This window comes from Sipha flava, unplaced genomic scaffold (assembly GCF_003268045.1).
Source record: "Sipha flava isolate LNK unplaced genomic scaffold, YSA_version1 323_pilon_pilon, whole genome shotgun sequence".
NCBI lineage: Eukaryota > Metazoa > Arthropoda > Insecta > Hemiptera > Aphididae > Sipha > Sipha flava.
The window spans coordinates 866,817-887,953 of record NW_020273008.1 but is presented as its reverse complement, the minus strand read 5'-3'; the positions used below and the strand labels follow the sequence as shown (position 1 = coordinate 887,953).

General features: G+C 35.0%; 1 protein-coding gene across 1 annotated transcript in view; it reads right to left on the bottom strand.

Moving 5' to 3' along the window:
- Nucleotides 1-21,137, bottom strand: part of LOC112686728 (lachesin-like) — a 207,423-nt gene that overhangs the window by 151,389 nt on the left and 34,897 nt on the right. The window contains exon 3 of the mRNA XM_025559137.1: nucleotides 11,782-11,952. Within this exon, the coding sequence (XP_025414922.1) occupies nucleotides 11,782-11,952 (171 nt within the window). The remainder of the gene's footprint in view (nucleotides 1-11,781; nucleotides 11,953-21,137) is intronic.

The following is a 21,137-nucleotide window of genomic DNA, read 5'->3' as shown; positions in this document are numbered from 1 at the left end:
TCTTAACCTGGGGTCATATCCGTCAGAAGTAATTAAACGCTGACGTATAAAAACAATCATTTGTTTACATTAAAAATAAAATTTTAATACATAACCGTAATGATGAAAATGAGTAAGTTAGTTCGTAATTTGTATACATTTAATTTCATTCAACTTGCAATTCAAAATCTCGTGTTTTTGTTTCGTTAACGGTCAATGATATAATATAATATATTTAGTAAGTGGTAAAATAGATAAAAGCTTAATTTAGTTTTTATATTAAGAAAGGAGTGGAACTTAAGATGATTGATTATATTTTTTACAAATTCTGGGGGTCGGGAAGTTAAAAAGGTTGAAAAAACGCGAAGAGTACTTGTATCATATCTTCGGGATCACGTGTACCGTATAAGGGTACGTGATTTTCGTGATAACCGTGCATGGGTGAGCAGAAGTACGACAACGAGAGGGTTAACGTTGACGAGGTGAGGTTAGTTGGGCCAAGGTATTATGTCGAGTGGGGCTTTATGTATTAAACAGCGCAGTGAGTGGTACGGGGAAAAAACTTGCTCAATTATCGGTCAAAGTTTATTTTTTACCGGATACGTATATTATGTCGGTATGTGTATATAATTTAATTAAACACACATACACACACACACAATATATCCAGCGCTGCCGTTTTCCTCATAGCGATTCTGATTAACAGTGGTGCATTATACGTACATTTACGTAAGAATTCATATAGAATAAGAAAACGAGATATACAGATGAAACGGCGAAACAGACAGAAAGTGTTTCCGTACAATCTCCGAATTTCTGGTATGTCAACAAACTTGGACGACGATGACAAAGATCTTAATCACGAATTCCTTCGAGTAAGTATTCGACAGCACATGATTCACTGTTGCTCGTCACCACTGTACGATCAAAATTCAGTATAAGAAAACTATGATTTCGACATAAACATAATTATTTCGAAAAATATTTTCATCCGTCCAACCGTGTAGCGACTCAAATACGCATGTACATAGTATAATGAATATACAACTTCGAAAAGTACAAAAACAATTTAAAAATAATAAATAAAAAACACTAAAAAACAAAAAAAAAATTATTAAAATTCGAATATTTTCTCGTTAGGTGTATAATCGATTTTATGAAAATCATCCATTTACATTTTATTATAATTAAACAATTATATTACGTAATTTCCGATGAAATATTATATAATTTAATACATATACGTAATGTTATCCTTAATCCACCCGACGAGAGTAATTATTTTATATTTTACAAAATCAACAAATATGACGCATTTTCAGTATGACTTCCGCGTACGTTCTGAAAATAATGATTCGTCGCAGAGTACGTACGCTATTGAATTTAAATGTAAAATATTTCCAATTATACACGCTCATACGATTTAAATTAAATTATTTAACTAACCGATGTTGGAAAATAATTGGCTATTTTTACATTATACGTTTTAATAAACTGATTTTGTATGAAAATTATCAGAGTAAAGTAAATAGACAGTGGAACACGTTTTTGGACTTATCTAAATCTTCAAAAAAGTTGCTATTTATCGCAGTAGTTTTCTAATTTTGATTCAAAACCATTTACTTATAAATTCATTTAATCAACGTTATTGACCAAGAATTAAACTTTTTAACTTACCCTCCTACATATCATAATCTTTCACGTCAAATAATAATTTAGGTTGTCGGTTTGTTTTTATTATTATTATTTTCATGTATTTCTAATGATGGTTTAAAAACTACGTTTTTAAATGTTTTATAATACAACAAACAATGTACCTTTCGAAATCCACTGAGAAACTATACGCACAATGGTGATTGTGACATATAAATTTTTATATTATTATTTATTATTACTATCATTATACGAAATACGAGTGGATTATTATGCATAATTGTGTATATTTTCTACAGATATTCTGGTTTTCACTTGCACAAATTCAACAACAAGAAAAACAGAAAAAAATACTAAAAACTCGATTTGCATTTTTTTTTTCTTCTGATTTTTTGTTACTATTTATTTATATATTTTTATTTGTACTTTAATGTTATTCCTTATAAAGTTATTAATTGTTTAGTCTGCAGATAAAAACTTAAAAAACAAATAATATCTATAATACCACTGCAGCGAGACGTATAATGAAATACTTCAATAAGAATATGAAACCTTTAAATAACGTGCTTATAAATTGTTTATATTTGGCGTATAATTTATAGTTAATATAGCCACTTTGAAAAATATGAATCATCGTTCTAAAATAAAATGTAATAAATTTACAGCATAATTATAATATAATATTAATAATAATATATATATATATATATATTTATATATATAACGTAATATTATTTTATTATTATTGTAATTGCATCGTATGATCCGTTGAAAATAAATTAATAATATAGTATACGGCATAATCATGATCATTACCGCCTATGGACTATACTATGAAATATTTGTTCAACAATATTTATTTTACGTCTTGTCTTAAATCCAATACGATGTGCATTATTCGAATTAAGTTTTTACAAAATGATAAAAATCAACTTACTTTAGCTCTAATAACAGTAAACGAATCGTAGTATGACAACACATTGAGACGATCACTTTGTATTGTTTTAAGAATACGGTTCAACGTTTTATTTAACATTTTCTGATTTTATTCGGAAATATTGTTTTTATTTAAACAGGTTAAAATAATTGTTTTCGAAAACTATGAAATAACCCAGAGAAATATGTAAATATTATACGTAAGTACGTTGTTTTCAAATTTATGAGTGTATTAGATCTGTCTTAGAATACGTAAGTTACTATTAATGGACAAACATATAATTTTCATAAAACGTAGTTAAGTAATTAATTATAATTGTTATAAAATTTAAATTTTCAACCAAACGTTTTTCAAATATATTTTAAGGTCATAATTGTAAACTCCATAGCACTATGTTTATTTTTAAGGTTTTTTCAACACATAAATTCAAGGCTTATTTAATAATATATTAAGTTATTATTTAAAAGCGATTTATAGTATAAGCAATTTTGTAACTTTATCTCGATTTATTACATCCAAATAAGAAAATATGGATTCGAATAAGTTTTGCATTAAGTTTAACATTTATTTTATATTTTTACTATCAAAATTACCTCGTTCATATTATGTATAAATGAATCATATGGTTCGTTTATTATTATAAGCACTGTAATTATATATTATTTCTACAGAAAATTATAAGTTATTATCGTATTCAAACATGCAATTTCAAGCAAACTCCAAATGTTCTGTTACGAAGTAGTAATTATACGTTTAGAAATAATTACTGAAATTGTAAACCCAATATTATTTAAAACTGTACTACCAATTAATATGTACGACTAATTTTTGATCCGAAAGTGGACAAAAGAAAAGGGGAACTGTATGCTTGTCTGTGTACTTAGTTCGCTTTTTGGTTAGTTCGTTTTTCACACGGAAACTCGAACTGTCATGAACAATCTTGTGTGTAGTAAAGACAAGAGACTTTTTCATCATAATTTTTAACAGCGTTCGATGTTTTTGTTTTAATGTTACCTATAAATATTTACGAAAAATTGACTGTAAAAAAATACAATTATTAAATTCCGTCTCTCTTTGATGTCACTAATGGCTTTATAATATTGTTGGCGAATCGTTGCCATCGTTCGTCACATTGGACGTTTGACACGAATGAAATAATTTAACCTATCAACGACATCATGGTATTATATGGCATGGTACGATATTCGATACTAAACAGAATAAAAGTATTGGGCGAGAAGGATAGCCGATGTAATTTTGACCATTACGGTTTTATTAGTTTTTTAAATTTTTCAGATTATTGCCGCAGTAAAATTATGAAGATCGTTTTTTAATTTCTTAAAGATATCACTCTTACAGGATTTGTTGTTTAGACTTTTATAAGGCAGGACATGTTATTACTTTGTCACTCTTCTAATATGCATTATTATTTTATTCGGTAAAATATGAAAATCTGTACCCATAAATTATGTTTACGAGCACTTAAAATGTTAAAAAACGTCTTATAAATACTATGAGCTCTCTTATAATCCAAATGCGATGATTTACTACCGCATCCGAATCGAAAATAAAAATACGATACGACTCTCATGTTCTGGCGAGTGAAACAAAAATACGTTTACCGTTTGACTGGTCGAGTTGAGGAAAATAAAAAAGAACCAATCTGCCTGTTGTAGTCGACTAACATTATTGTTTAATATTCATACAACGAAGAAGTAGGACAGGATTCAGGAGTCGTGTGTTGCACGGGAGTCGATCGCGAAATACTGGAACGAGTGTCTGATTAGTACATTTGATCCAGTCAAAGACATTGTCAACTATTTGAGTTTTTATCGTTGTTAAGATAGGTGTGTGTTATTCTTCGTACGACGGAAGTGTATTTCTCTCCAGCTTTCTAATGACTGTTTCGGATTTCAGAGTTCCATATGTTTACGACCGTGCAGAGCACTTTCGTTCGTTATAACCACGGTGTATATAATACTTTATTGTCTACCGTGGTTTTAACGGCTCGACTACAACGCACGCTAAACCACGTGTTATGAGATGACTTACTAGTATTTATATCTGTACTGACCGTATATAGATTGTTATGAGTTGTTGTCCACACGGAATTCTATAGGATCATCGAGTATATTATGTTATATATTGTTATACATTAACTATCGTTTGCGTTACTACATCGTGTAATACGCTCTGTAAGGATTTACCATCACGTGTTATCATGATCGGTTTTGTGCCAGTAAAGATTTAAGTTCATAAACATTTTATTTAAAAAAAAAAACACATGTAAGTATGTATACGGAATTTATATATTACATAAAAAGCATACATGTTTTTGTATAAAAAGAAAATGAAAAATTTGATTCTTACTAAAACGTGAAGGATTCAACTGTTTTCAAGATGATATTTAATTTGTTTTCTGTTTGTGTCACCGTATGATAATATACTTTTATTGATATTTACGTTATCGATTTGTGTTTTTGTTAAACAAAAGTTTAATATTATAGTAATCATAAATTAATTACTCGTCCGTCATCGTATGTTTGACGGCGGTGGATCTCCTTTGGTAGTGCCAATCGTATACGATTAAAATTTGAGACCGATCGGATCGAAGTTTTTTTCTCAAAATTTAAAAACAATTATTTTGCGATCAAATTCAAGACTACTTATATTAAATTATCAATTTATCGCACCCATAGTTACCCCTATTCGTCTTCATAACTTTTTATGATCTAATGTTGTGATTTAGCAGATCTGAAATCCTTAAATGTAAATCTAGGTCAACCGTACGTTTGTTTTTCCGTTAAATCTTTAGTGTTGATTGTCGTACAATGCAATATATGATAGCTCGTAGGTGATGATGAGAAAGATTCCGCCGCATAGTAATCGGTTTAGACAAAAGTTATCGATACTTATCATGAACGACAGTCGAACGTTCGATGGGACTTTATACATCGATTCAGATTCGGAAACGGAGGAAATGGGAAATTTTTTATATGCGACTTGAGCCAGTGTTTTTTTCCCGTGTTCCATCATAACATGAAATACACACGCGGGTGCACAATTACATTAAGTGCTGAACGGTACGAATTCTTTTCGATAACATTTTTTCAATGGAATGCCATTCATACTATCGTCACTATCAGGTGTACATCGCCATTTTATGAACTCGTACGTGCCCAATCCCTCGTGTACTTCATGTTCTGCATAATTGGCATGTGCATCATACGAAACGTACTCTTAAAACGTGTACGTAATGCACAAAATACGTAATTATTCTACGTTAATACGCCGATGGCAGTGTTTCACTCTGGTAGATATTTTGTACATTTAAAATTATATCCTCTATTCGTTGAAATAGTTTATCCTGTGTTTTCGACGTGATTCCATGGTTCCAATTAGCGCGCTGTAATTATATTATAATATACGTACAGATCCGCACATAACCGCTTGCCCTGTATCATTCCCTGCAACGTGGCCGGATACTATATTTTCCGTGCCTACATGACTATATCATATTATGTATATAACGTGTACGAACATAACATATTTTTTGTGCGATTTTATTAGATTTTTATTTGTCAAATGATACACGCACGTACACTCGCACCCACACGTACGCACATACACACATACACACACACACACACACACACACACACATACACACACACGCACACGCACATACACACTTTACACATATACGAGTATTGTATATGCTCAACGTAAATAATATTCGTTCCACTTAGCAATGGATACGCATCACGTGATATTTTGTGTGGGGTTGCAGGCGAATGGGGAGGAAAAAATTGTACTGAAAAATCGTGAAAAAAAGAGCGTCACTGGCGAGCCGATAATGAAATGGTGCATCACGTCTTTTATTAGTACACGATACATTAAAAACTATGTATAAAAGAAAAAACATTTAGAAATATTAAACAACAAAAATTATATTTGCTGATTTCCCTTCGACTAAATCTTTTTTGAGGTATTATTATTAATCGTCGTGGTGTTATTTTTGTCTAGTACACAGTAGTTACGTGCACATTTAAAATCAGACTTAGGAAATATTTATTTCTCATTGTTTAACATTGAAAATATTACCGCTTAGTACTTATCGTATTCTATTACAAATGTGTACAAATTAAACTAAGCACGATATCCATTGACTAGATCTTTCCATAAATATACGAAGCAAACACACGATATATGTATTTTATTAAAAAATGAATGGATAAATATACTTATCAGTATTAATCAATTTACGATTGTTTAACGAGGTCGTAAAGGGAAAATATTCAAGATATTAATAGCCTAAGCATTTCGTGTCTTATTTTAAAATACCAATTGGTATGGTATAGCTATGCAAATTTAATATTTTTTTTTTTAGAAACATCCGTTTTGTCGATTTATAGTAATGTAGTTGTCGTCGTCGTATGCATAGGTTGTGTACCTTTATAGACTATATCGTCCGATCGCAAAGATCGTGTATTCTTAGTTTTTTATGTTGGAATTATTTATTTATAAAAGTTGAGAAATATAATTGCACCGTTTTATATAACCAAATCTTTGGTTTATTGATTTATCCATCACCAAATTGATAAATATAAACCGTCTCTTCGACGTATGGCAATTAGATCTTGAAAAAAATACGTGTCCCGATAATTTCATATAGTTAGACTTACAAAACATGCAAATTAGGCCGACGATATTCGTTCTGTTATTTTCGAAGTTACACGGTACCTTATCAGTTTTCGAAAACAAACTGAACATCCGCAAGCCAATTTTTGTCCACCGTGTTATACAAGTTTGAGCATGAAAAGTTGTGCGTCGTCAAAGTTCCAATTCGTTCCAATCGTTCTTGCACGAATGGAAATACGTACGCGGGAAAAAAGCCCGAGAGATATCAATAGAGCGGACCAGGTTTAAGATTCGTTCAGACGTGCGCTTACAAAAATATAGGCGCCGGTGACAGACCGAGTGGATTTTCTTCTATTTCAAACGACAAGAAAACCATTCGGTCATTCGCTCTAGGTTTCATTCGAACTGTCCCACGACTCGCCAAACCACCGAAGGGAAACGCTCGGCTGCGAACGACTACCGTGTCATTTCGTCCTGGCCTGGGAAAGTAGCGTGTTTTTTGCGTGAGTAATTCTACCTTTGGCAGCGACGGCGGCAGTCCCGTTCTTGCAGTCACCGCCGGTTTACGCGTTAATATTAGTAAACATTATTACTGCAATAAAAACTCGCGGAAAAACATGAATTCTTTATTCTCGGATGGATACAATTGTCTCCAGTGCAGTGATCAAACAGTCGATCAAGAAACTTAACTTGAACACTTGACTCGAACCTTTTGACTTTACGTTTGATTAAAAACGATATTTATATATAATGCATGTTGTACAGGTACCGCGGACGAGCCATTCATTATTCGTCCGGATTTATTTTAGGCACGTGAATTATGCACGGTTTTCGGTCGGCACACGACGTGTTCGCAAAGTTACTCAGCAATTCGCCCCTTATGTATTATTTTCCCGTTTATAAATAAATATCTAAAGAACGAGAGTGTAAGAAAGTCGTATATCCAACGATCGGTGTTCCGTGCACTTTTCTGTCGAGAATAGCTCTTGGTCGGGCGAAGGGGGGGGGGAGAGAAACAAAAACTGATTCCAAACAAATACATGAGTGCGCAGTAAGTAGAACACTTTACCGTCGGCTGAAATCGCGTCGATATCACTTCAAGAGAGCAAGGAAACAACGACGGGACTTGGGTTAAGTTCGAATCGTCACGAAGAGCAATACGTTTATGGGCCGGTCATTTGAGGCGTCACGCGCGGTAAAAGGATAATGCACAGTGTCCGGGTCGACAATTTCTATAGATTATATTTTTCGGCGTTTGTCCGTGTGTAAATTAGGGTTCCCAGCTAGTGTTATGACTCGAATACTATTCTTTCCCTTCTGCAAAACTTGGGTCCAAAAAGGAACTTTCCGCGCGTACGTACGTAGGTATATTATTATAGCTATTATACCGTTCGTGGCCGATAACTATTTCCCGTGTTTCAGCCGCGTAAAACCTCCCTTATCGCAGGTGACCACTGTATTACGTTTACGTTTTTTGTACCCCTTCTTGGCATTGCCCAGACTACGCGCATTATCGTTTCGTCCCCGATTCACGCCCAGTTTCAAGCATTTTATTGTTACGCACGTTTGTACGATTACGTAGCAACGTAATACTTTCAGCGTACGTTGCGACGGTCCACGATGAAATCACGAGGATAGGCTCAAAATTAATGCACTTATACTTGTAGAACGTGAACAAAAAAAAAAAAAAAAAATCCCTACGTACGTGGATCGCAGCGTTCTGCGCGGTCACCTTTCGTCGCGTTTCAATCCCGAATAACTTCCGCCGTGATGTACCGCATTCGTAAGTGCAGAAGACAAAAAATCGTTAACCATCGATATATCGTAATTTCGATACATTGCATACCCAATATCAATACCACGATATAGCGACTTCGTGTATCGATATTTTCGATAAATCGTTTCCGTCCATATTCACGAGAGGTAGTATAAAGAACAACGCAGGTGCCGCAACCGCTACTGACGGACCTTTGGCGAACGGTAACCGTAGTGATCCTCCAGTGATTCGTGCAAATGTTGCAAGCACCTCGTAATGAATGCAAGTGTATTTGTGCACCAAGGACGTACGTAATCGAGGTTCGTGCGATGTAATTCGTACACGAAAATACTATTGACAAATGATGGGTCCTTACGTCCGTCCTGGCACATCAAGTCCCGGAGAAAGTTTGAATCCGAAGACCGACCGAATGTACGATTGCAGTTCGTAATCTAACCATCCTGAGCGGCGTGCCGAGGTGGAAAAAAAAACAAAAATCGGCTAAATTGATCGTTAAAATGGGTACGCACGGATTAACAGTGCGTGTATGTTAGTAAATAATTGTCGCGGAACGACAAACGTTTCCCAACAACTTTATTCGCCGCTGGTGTCGGCGAGTTTATTTGCTTCTCGAACCCGCGTCGTATTCCATCGGTATACGAAAAAATGTTATAAATAACGGAAGCGAAGGACCCTCGAAAAAAAAAATCGCTTTATGATGATGACTGAATCATATAGATGTGTTCACCACGTTCTAAATAATACGTATTGTACAATATAAATGTGTACATAAAGTACGATTAAGTATTATGTATAGTTTTTAATTTTTTATTATTTGAATATTATCGCAGTTTAAAGTTTATTTGTGTTGTAAATATAAACACATGATGATAATATTGCACGCAGTAACTGGAGACTCAAAGTTTATTTGGTATCGGATTGAATGCTTTTAATATTTTATTTTTCCCGTTCATTCGACGTGGGCCAGACATCAAAAGCGTGCAAAATGATAATAATTCTATTATAATGCATGTACACGATATGTACGAGATTCGATTTAAAGGCGTTCGCAAAATCCAATTGCAGCGGCAGCATCGTTGCGGAGGATTATTACAAAATTCGTACAGCACGGGTTTCGGAGAAAAGTTGCTTACAAAAGATATTCTAAATAATCATCGATTCCAAAGGATTGTATAATAATAATGAGGAGGTCCATCGAAAACACGATATACGAACGAATTACGCCAACGATTGTCGTGTTTTCCATAACATCAAAGAGTACATCCTTCGATAAGGGAGTATTTTTTTTATAATTTTTTAATTTTAATTTTTTACACTCAATTAACGTCCTTACCGACGTCGAACGATCATTATCGACGGACTGAGTATTCCCGTGCACAATAAAATATTTGCAAGAGGAAATCGAACGCGCAACGTAAACGTTATCGTAGGCTTCGTATCGATACGATTATCCGCACGATCATGAGCGCCAACTCAGTATTTTAGTGTTGCTGCCATAAATTCCGCTTGACCTCGTTTAAATAGCATTAAAAAAAGGAACAGACGATATATTAAATTAATCGAAAAACGATAACACCGTCACACCTTGTACACAACACTGTGTGAGATATCGCAATCGGATACGTATACTATTAGACAACATAATACCGAGTGGGCGAGCACTGCACAGTTTCTCCTCGCACCACAGTCACGTTTTTCATTCCCTTCCCACATGGTTATTATTTATTTTTACAACGACGTAAAAAGCCGATATTTTATTTTCGCATCGGGTCGTCCACCCTATTATTATATGATTCGAATCAAGTCAAGCTTCGACCGCGAGAGTACGGGACAGATCCCCGCAGGATTAATACCTTCGACACATGATCTTACCTAGCCATTGGTCGGACGGCTATCAGACGTACCGTGGTCAAAGTTGTTGGTCAAGCCGTCGCAATAACTAATCGAAACATCGACGACGCGCGACGACACGGCTCGGCCGTCCGGTCAATTACCGAGATTGGTGTCATACGAAACGCGATCGTGTGACGTAGCCACTGTTTATGTTTGTTCGGTAACTCGACCGTTTCGGCACAGTTCGATTCCCTTTTCTATCCTTGCTCCTCTCCATTTGCGAAGTTTCCCCCCATCTCATTCCAAAACACTCAGATCGATCTCGTGGTATTCGAACGACCCCAAACGAGCTTTAGGTCTCGAACGTCACTCGATATACCGCGTAATAAACTAAAACAACTAAATCAGTAGTTTTTCATGGATAGTAAAGAACTGGGGTTCCCCTCCCACCGATTATTTGTGGCAATCGCTGTGTTACGCGGAACGGATGCTTGTTTGAATACATTACATCAGTCATTGACAAATGTATCGACTGTTGAACGAAACGAACGCGGTTTGATTAAATTAATCTCTACACGTGACTTGATACGATAATTGTTTTTATGTGCCTCTAAACGGTAAGAACACAACATTCGGGGAACACAACAGCACAACAGTAGAAGCATCGAAAACCGTGGGTCTATTCACGGGTTTAGTGTGGGAAGTGACAGAAATTCACTTGAAAGCGAGAATGGTTGGGCGAGGCCATAAAAGGGATAGCGGAATATTTTGTTACACGTTTACATAATTTATTTTTTTATTTTTATTTATTTATTTATTTTTTTTTTTGCTGAAAATCGACTTTTATAGCCGCTGGATATTCCGGGAAACGTGTCACGTCAATCAAGAGGAGGAAAAGACACAAATGGCTCTTACATTTATATTAATAGCGTAACGAACGGTGCAGTGTACAAGTACTCACGTTTGACCAAGTCCCTGGATCCGGTGCGCAGCATCAACGGTTGTCCGTTTTCACGCCTCCACGTGATCTTGGGCTCGGGGTTGCCGGTGGCATGGCACGAAAGCGTTGCGTTTTCGCCTTCCATCAGCGTCAAGTCGGCGCTCGACTCGTCGGTGATTATGTCCGGCGGCACTGGAATAAGAGATACGAGCAATTAATATACTATCACGAAACACTACACTTAGTCATTACGGTTGATCGACTTGAGGTTTTAGATTCAAAAGATATGTAAAAAAAAAAAAAACAATCTCGTGAGTGATCACTTGACAAAATCGAATAGTATGATTATGGATGAACACCTGAATGACGTGACAATTTTGTTGCCTGCACTTTTCGATCAAATTTCCTTAGATTCTGAGATCCAAGTTCGACTTTCCACCACAACAAGTTTCCTTCAAATTTTCAATGCAGATTCGATAAAAGTTATACGTGTATTTAAAATTTATAACAAACACATATCTTGTGAACGTGCACGGTTTCACCTCGTCGTGTACAATCGTAACGATTGGATTACGAACAACAAACATTTTTGGTTCGTCGATAAAACGGTTTGATTTGTATAAGTTATGAAATTCGCAAATTAACGATTGTATATTCTGAAAACACAAGAAAACACACTTTATGCACCGTGGAAATGGCAAATTTTATGGCTTTTGTATGTTTATTTTAATTAACTTTGCACAATGAGCTTACATAACGTTTAGTTATGGACTTCTCTTTCGCTCGCTCCCTGATCGTTGCTACCCCGTGACCGTAACGGAAATAACAGTAACACGTAGACTGGAGGAAAATGATTTTATTTTCTAGCTGTTGACTGCTAGGTTAGCTGTCATCACGACACGATTATTCTAAGCCGTGGTATATTACTAGCTATTTTTATTTATTTAACGTATAAAAGAACCTTTGGAACTGCAAAGGCAGAAACACACACGTTACCTGTGGTATTGGTTGGTTTTTTTTTTTTTTATATTATGTTGGTTTTATTTTTTTTATTTTTTTCTTTCGTTTTTAATCACGATCGGTATTGACTCACATTGTTATCGTTATTTCTGTAAATTGATATCTGTATCCTATGCCCAACGGGTGTTTTTTTGTTCATAAATAGATAATTATAATAATAATAATAAAAACTTAATGAAATCGAACGTAGTGCACAGGGAAAAATCATTACGATTCGCAATTAATTTTAACGGCTACATCTGACATTTCAATAGAACGTTAACGCGGCGCCGTTAGCCGTAGTTTTTTCTTCTGGTACCCGTTCCCATGGATTTTATGTTAATTCGGGTCTAAATTCATTGCGCGTTCCGACTTCACTGGTTCGGAACACGTGAGCACCGTACGCACCGGTACGTGTTGCCTCGATCGCGCGCGAATTCGGCGAGTTAAACGTAATCCTAATTTAATTTACCGGTGTGCACACTCGTCAAACGTACAGCCTCTGCTCGGATCTAAATGTGTAGACAGAACCTACCACATTTCGTCGGCTCAACTGGAACGATCGCGATTACGTGCTGCTGCGGATTCGTAATTGTTATGCACCACGCGCAGTCAACGCATAACGTGCACGAAAAACGGACACGATCTCGTCGTCGGGAAATATTACCACTGGGTGGGTTTAGGACGCGTGTGCGGACGGTGTTCGGGGAAAAATGTACCACGGGATCGGTGTACGGTTAACAGCAATCTGTTGCGATCGAAGGGCGAAATTGTACGGTCGCAAGACTATTTTACACCGGACTGCGTAAACGTGATAAACACATGCGTTATCGTTGTTTAACGATCGGTGGTAAACCTGTTTTTTACCCGTTATTTAGAATTAAAATACTGGAACACGGTCCGATTATCTGTTATAATAATCAATTATTATATGACCGCATTCCGCAGCTCAATAACTTCGTGGCGACAAAACGTAACCGAAAGTTTTCGCATAACAGTGGTTTCTGGTGAACCGCACAAAGTAAAACAATATTAAATAAAAGGAAAAAAAAAACTCGAATGCGAAATCATTATCAGCAACGTGCACGTTATGCATTCGACATGGACGGTTCTGAGCAACTGTAGGCGGTATCGACTTCGAATCGAAATCGATCGGAAATCGGAATAACACTGACGCGCCGGGTCTCCGGGGAATATTTCACGGTACACATGATTTTTAATACTACCAAATTCGACACGTTGAAAAACTATAAAATCACATGCCTTACAATGCGCAGTAGGCGAATCGGACCTAGGCCGGCGCGGCAATTGCGGTTGGGCTTGTCTTTAGTCTTTTCGACAATAGCATCCGATAAGAAAAAATAACGGCATAACACAATGAGTTGTTCCGTGATGTAAACGTTGTCCCATGCTACGGCTCGCACAACCGATAACCGCTTTTTTGCACTCGATCGAAACGAAACCACGTGTTTGTTTGTCGCGCTTTGCGCTGCTCGAAGCTCGTGAGCTCTGGTGTACACACCGCCGTAGCGAGTATATTTATTCGCTATGCGCAAACTGGCATTCGTTAGCGGACATCCAAATCTAAGGGGGGAGGCAAACGCGCCGGCCGAAACGTTCGCGAATCCTTTTTAAAGCGCCCACGGATTTGATCATTTTATTTTTTATTCCTAATACGAGTCATGTTTGAATTAATTATTGGGCGCGGATAAAATTAATTTTATTCACCCCCGCAGCAAAGAAGTGAGAATACCGGAAGAAAAAGAAAGGAAAAGAAAAGAAATCAACAACAATAATGACTAATCTGTACCAAAAAATTATTTTTATAACGTACGTATCCCCAATCTCCTCCCCACCAAAGAAATCATCATACGAATTGAATTCTTGAATCGTGCAGTATAAAACATAAATACTTGATTATTTACATTAGGAGGGGCTGGAGATATATGTCGTCAATCCCCTTCTGCATTTTCGATATTGCTCGAACACTGGTGTCGTAAAAATTCTAAGGACCGTCTAACAAGTTCATGCAAACTATGTACAAAATATTTGAATAGAAATGTTCAAGAATTTCTTAGGAGGGATGGTGTGTAGGGGGGGGGGGTTGCGTACGTATTTTTATGTTCGCTACCGCGGGGTGCGTGATGCACGGTGAGAAAGAGAAAACGCTTGAAATCGGTTCGGTACGATTATCGTTGTTATCACTATGAGCGCACGGTGTAATTTTACCCCGGTAGAACCGTTCGTTTAACGTTGGTCGAACGCTTGCGGCGAAAGTGACCGGGTGCCGTGGAGTTTTTGACAACGTCATGGTTATACGTGTTCACAAAAGGGGGAAGTTTAAGGGTTCAAACCCTCCTACTTCTCCGAAATCCAGGAAAACCGTCGGATATATTCTTACGGGGTAAAAGCAGTTTATAAATTATATATGAATGAAAACGTGCAACCTAAACCTCCCTGCCTCCAATTTTTGTACACGTAGCAAACAAGCAAGCAAGTTTTTGCTCTCGAAAAATCGTTTCGCGTGTGAGAGCTAGCAGATATCGCGTGAGGACACGTTGAACTAAGCGGGGCACACGTGGTGTTTTGTGCGCAATGCAAGCTAATCTGCGACGACACAAATCGAATTTACACACGAGCGCACGAAAAATAACCAGAGAAACAAAGGAATCTTAGTCTTACTGCGGAACAGGACGAACGTAATATTTACCAGCGACATCCTTTCGAGCAATAACATCACGTAGTATCGTATGAACACTCACGTCGTGCAAGTTGTTCTCTTTACGAGTGTCTCGTCGAGATCGGGGTGAACCGTATATTTTCCCCATGTCAATCATTACGTTCCAGTCAATATTTATAAGCTCCCGATAACAAGTTTTATGATTTTAATATGCGTAAACGTACACGCACATACACACGACACACGATATTATATACAGTAAAACATAATAAATAGTTGTACTTGTTAATTACCGCTAATTAAAATGTTCTCCCGTTTTTTCCCCTCCCGGAGCTTCACTCTAATTATTTTTGTATATATATATGTATAGATATATATTTTTAGATGTAATTAAAATGTGGAATTTTGAGTTTATATAAAAAAAAAAAAAAATGTGTATTGTTCCTTCTTCGGCTAACAATGGCTTTTAACAACCATCGTCGTTTGGTATCCAATGAAAAAACACCGTTAGAGTGTATTCATCATTCTCCGATTATAACAAAAAAGAAAAAAAAAACATCAAGAACTTCTTTTTAACGAACGGTGAAGTATTATAATCTGACTATGCGTCGATGTGTGAATTTAATAAATTAACAATTTCAATTACGTAAAACGTTTACGAGCGATTTGAAAGATTTGTTTAGCGTTTTCATGCCTATAGTAATCACATAATTTACTTTAATTAGAAGGAGTTTATTTTAAACCCTGAAAACACTATAAACAATTTTCTTCGTTTAATTTTAATAATCATTTTGGTAATAATGTTTATTGAGAGGTTGTGTCAGCAAAATTACTTCACTTGAAACAACAACAATTAAAACAATAATTTATAAGTATAATATTACAATAATTAAAAGTAAAATTATTTTATATGCATAAAAATCGATTGAAATATTTTTCTATCAGAAAAAACATTTCCTTTTGAATTCGCGTAATTGTATTAAAAAAAAACTAATAATGAAAGAAAACACAAAAATACATAGTTCACTATTGTATACGTTATTATAATAATTTATATATTCCTGACGTGCGGTTGAAAAGGGTTAAGTCAGATTTTCATATTTAATTATATTTTCAAACTACAAAACAAACAGTTCAATTTTTCGGTGGTTAGAACACTTGTAACTTCCTTTTTTTTTTTTACCGATCAACAACGATCATTGCATTATAGTATTGCTGGAAAAAAAATTCTAAAGAACTTAATAATTTTATCGAGTTAGCTTACGCAAAATCATTATTTTATATTCACCGTATTATTTACTACAATATCGTAATAAGATAAAGTCTTGATTATAGTATGAATAATTTTTCCTATAGTTTCGAATCCTATCGACTTAATGATTTATTAAGTAGCGTATATGATTTTATTAAAATACACAGATAATAATCTTATATCAAGTAAAAATGTTATACTATTATTGTCAATTTATGGAATTTAAAATAAAATAATAAAAAATATATTTAAGAAATTATTTAATTTAAATTAAATATGTGTATCTGCGCTTTAAGTTTAAAAGTTAATTGATGCTGAATATTTGATAATTTTTATCCTATTCATATTTCGACATATTCGAATTTATTATACTTTATAATAATAATAATAATAATAATAATAATAATAATAATAATAAACTGTGCACCAACCCATAGCGGTTTTATTATTATTTTTCGTGCCGAAAAACTAAAAGGTCTAATTGTTTTTAATGAAATAGCTTGGATTCAACTGAATTCGCCGACAGCGTATTAATTTACGACGCGATTTATAAAAACATAAAAATTACAACTGTGCCAATAATGTGCCACAAAAGTTTGGGTTTCAAATATTGTATATATTTATATAGTTAATAAAATGTATTGTTTTTGTTTGCAAATGTCATGTCCCGGATGGCGCGGCGGGTCGCATTGCGAAAAGTAAAGCGATTCTGAGGCGAACTGTGAGAATATTTGAAATAAATAACGCGAGTGTAAAAGAGGTAGTGTTATGGAAAGAGTATGAGAGAGAAAAAAGATAAAAAGAGAGGGAAATGATAGGAAAAGAAAGAAAAGTTATGCTAGCTGGACATTGTGAAAAGACAAAACAACAACGCTTTCGTGTTGAGAAAGTTTCGACCAAGTTCGCGTTTTAGAAATCACTTTGACTGTCAATGTGATTCCGATAAGAACAAACGGGAAAATCGGTTTTGAACATTCCTTTGACAACAATTTCGAATTCTCAACAAAAAGCATGCCTTTTGGTTCCGCCACCAACACCACCATCACCACCACCACCACCACCGCCACCACCGCGCTGAACTATACCATGCTGTTTCACCCGCGTTCGGGACGTTTCGAAATTTCATTTTTAAGGTAATTTAAAAACTATTTGTATAGAGTGGTTTAAGAACTCGAATATTCTCTCCGAAGATCTACGCACGTATACATATAATATGCATATATAAATTTACGTACACTCGTTTGAATTTAATATTCAATGCGCAAGACGACAGTGACAGCGAACGATGACAGTGTATAATAATTTATATCATTAACATAATAATACAGTGTTTAACCGACGTAATATAATAATAATATATGACGTGTATTTTTTTTTTAGTAAACGGTCGGAAATATAAATAATTGAACGCGAACCATTATGAAACATTTATATACTTATAGGTGCAAACACACACACACACACACACACGATATATCGCGATCACCATAATTATATTGCATTAATTACCAGTACGATTATTGGAGCAGCACAGTGCATACCTAATTACCCGTTTGAAAATTATGGGTTGATTCGTAAAATATATTATTATTATATAAATATATAGTCGTATACTTTTCCTAGCCTTTCGCCGTCACCATTCAGCATGGATTCGCATGAAATACGTTTTATCACTCGAAATGGAAAACTGTCTTTACTGTAACGCTCATGTTTACCAAAAACATTGTCCATCATCATCTAAGCTTGCGAGTTCACGAGCGCTATGGAACGTATGTACAAATTCAATAACGAACTAAAATATGGCAATAATATAGGTATTTAAATACGCATTAAAGTTTTTAAAAAAACATGAACTTATATGCATGCAGAAAAAAAAAACAATTGCGAATTTTAAGTATAAAAAAAAACATTAATTCATATACGATGACAAATAATGAGGTCTTAATAACAATAGGATAAAAGCGATCATCGATAGACGCCTTAAGGAGATGGAAATGACAGATGATCAGACAAACACTGAGACATGGAGACGAATCTTATAGTATAATAATTGAAGAAATGATAGAAGGAACACAACACCAAGAGTAACAAAATACATCAGCCAACAGGAAGCTTAAAAAAATGGCGATAGATACAGAAAATTGGAGAAAGCGTTTGTTGTAATCACATTTGTTGGAAACTAATATTAAGATTGAAAAATAATATTAATTCAGATTTATAAATGATACATTTTATTTCCTTAGATCTCATAAGAAATTATCACGTATGATAGAGTACGAAGCTTTGAAATATATCGTTTTTATTTTTTTTAAATATTTATAAATGTCACTCTTCGGTTGAATTAATTTGCATTTGTATTTACCACGAAATACGATTTTCCTGAATCTAACGACAAGGGTCGGCAACCTGCGGCTTCGGAACCACATGCCGTTCTTTAGAGCTTGTAATCTGTGGCTCTTTAGAATACGTTTCAACATCGAGATTTTTTCTTTGTATATAAACTCGGTTGTTGACTACATAACCCATCTTTAAGAAATTATATACGCTGATAACTTCGAAATATCAACTACGTGCTTGTACACTATAAATTATATAAAAATATTTCCTATTAAATATATTAATAAAATAATATAATAAATAATTTTAAAATAATTAAATTTTTCCTAAGTAGTTGTTATAAAAAAAAAAAAAAAATATATAAAAATATATATTAAAAAAAATATATTACACTACTGTTATGAAATTTATTTGAAATCTCAATTAGCACGAATTCCTATTTAGCAATAAAAAAACATGCACTTACGAGCCTTAGTCTTAACACTATTTACGATGTACGAACATCATAAAGAACCGTGAGTGCATTCCGAGAACTGGTATTATTATTGTAATTATTGTAATTTTTACGTGCGTGATCGTAACCTAACATTAAAACAATTCCTAATATGCGCCTGGGCAGACCGATATAATTAAAATGCGCGAAAAAACGTATGTCGTCGGATTAATACGCAAAAAATCTGACTCCAGAAATGTAGTTAGTATTAACAAAGTTTTAAAATTCGTTGAAACAAAATATTTTATGTAATTTTTCATTTTTTCGGATTGATCAAACGTTTTTCATCTCTCTTTGTTCAGTATAGATATTAAGACTTTTACGAATTGGTCTCACAACGTATTTCACGTATCATTGCTTCCATATATATATATATCCTAACCTTATCTTCAGAAATAGACTTGTGTAATGGACATAGATATATGCATTACATATTTGACAAATTATTTATTGCTCTCGATGATTTCGATAATTATAATGGGAAAATTAAATTTTACGTAATGTTGTATTGAAAAGAGTAACAAGAAAAAAAAATAATTGTATTACCTTGACCGCTACGTCAACAGAATAATATTTATTGCTGTTTAACGATGTCGTGCATCGCGTACAGCGGTGATGCTAAATTGCATACGCGGAACGCCGTGTTCAAGAAAACTATCCGAACCGTCGCAACGCCCTCGACATCATTCTCAATGATTCTCGTTTCGTTTCGGCGGACGTTGTGGACGCGCATTTATCGGTTGAATTAGGGCTGTGGTTAGGTGCGGATAGCTAAGGTGAAAGGGTGCATATATAATGGGAGCGCGCATGGCTTCATCGAAAAGCGAGATAAACGTCGGTGATAAATGTTCAGATTTACATCGTCTACATTGCCGCCGTCGGTGACGTGGGACGGCTTCCACGTAAATTGTTATTTTTTCGCCGAACACACACCGCGATCCGTGAAAATTCGTCGAGCAAGCTACTACTACGCGTTTGTCGTGATATTATCGTATACGAGACCATGTTATTGCGCATAAACGAAAGTGTTTTATAGAAATACGTAATAGACTTTTCGTGCGCGAGATAGAGAAATATAGTGAGATTCGATTTATAATTCTAACGGGTGCGATTCTTACAAAGGTGTGGCTAAGGCTAACAAACCCCTAGGAAATATGTCGCGTTGTGTTTTCCCCATGCAGAATCAATAAAAGCTAAACGAATACAACACGTTAACCACCCATGAGTAAAAGAATCGTCGAAATTACTGTTTAATAAACACAACGTAAATTAATGAAAACGACACGTAACCAAATTGCGAGTGACGGCGGGCGTAAGAGTCCGAACGGCGAAAACGATTTTCACATCATGTTTTAATTGATTTTTTCGCGTACAATACGTGAAATAATAAATAACTCGGCGTCAAGGTGGTAAAATTAATATCGTTTCCCACTGCCGAAAACGCGGACACACAAACGTATAAACACGTCACGTACGAGTAGTTATTTGAATAAATAATCGTTGCGGGTAATGCTTTTCTCTCTCTTTATTTTCGCGATGAAAATATGATTAACATTACAGTATGTTTTTATTTCTTAATAACTCATCGCTCGCGGAATCGCTGTTACTGGCCGCAA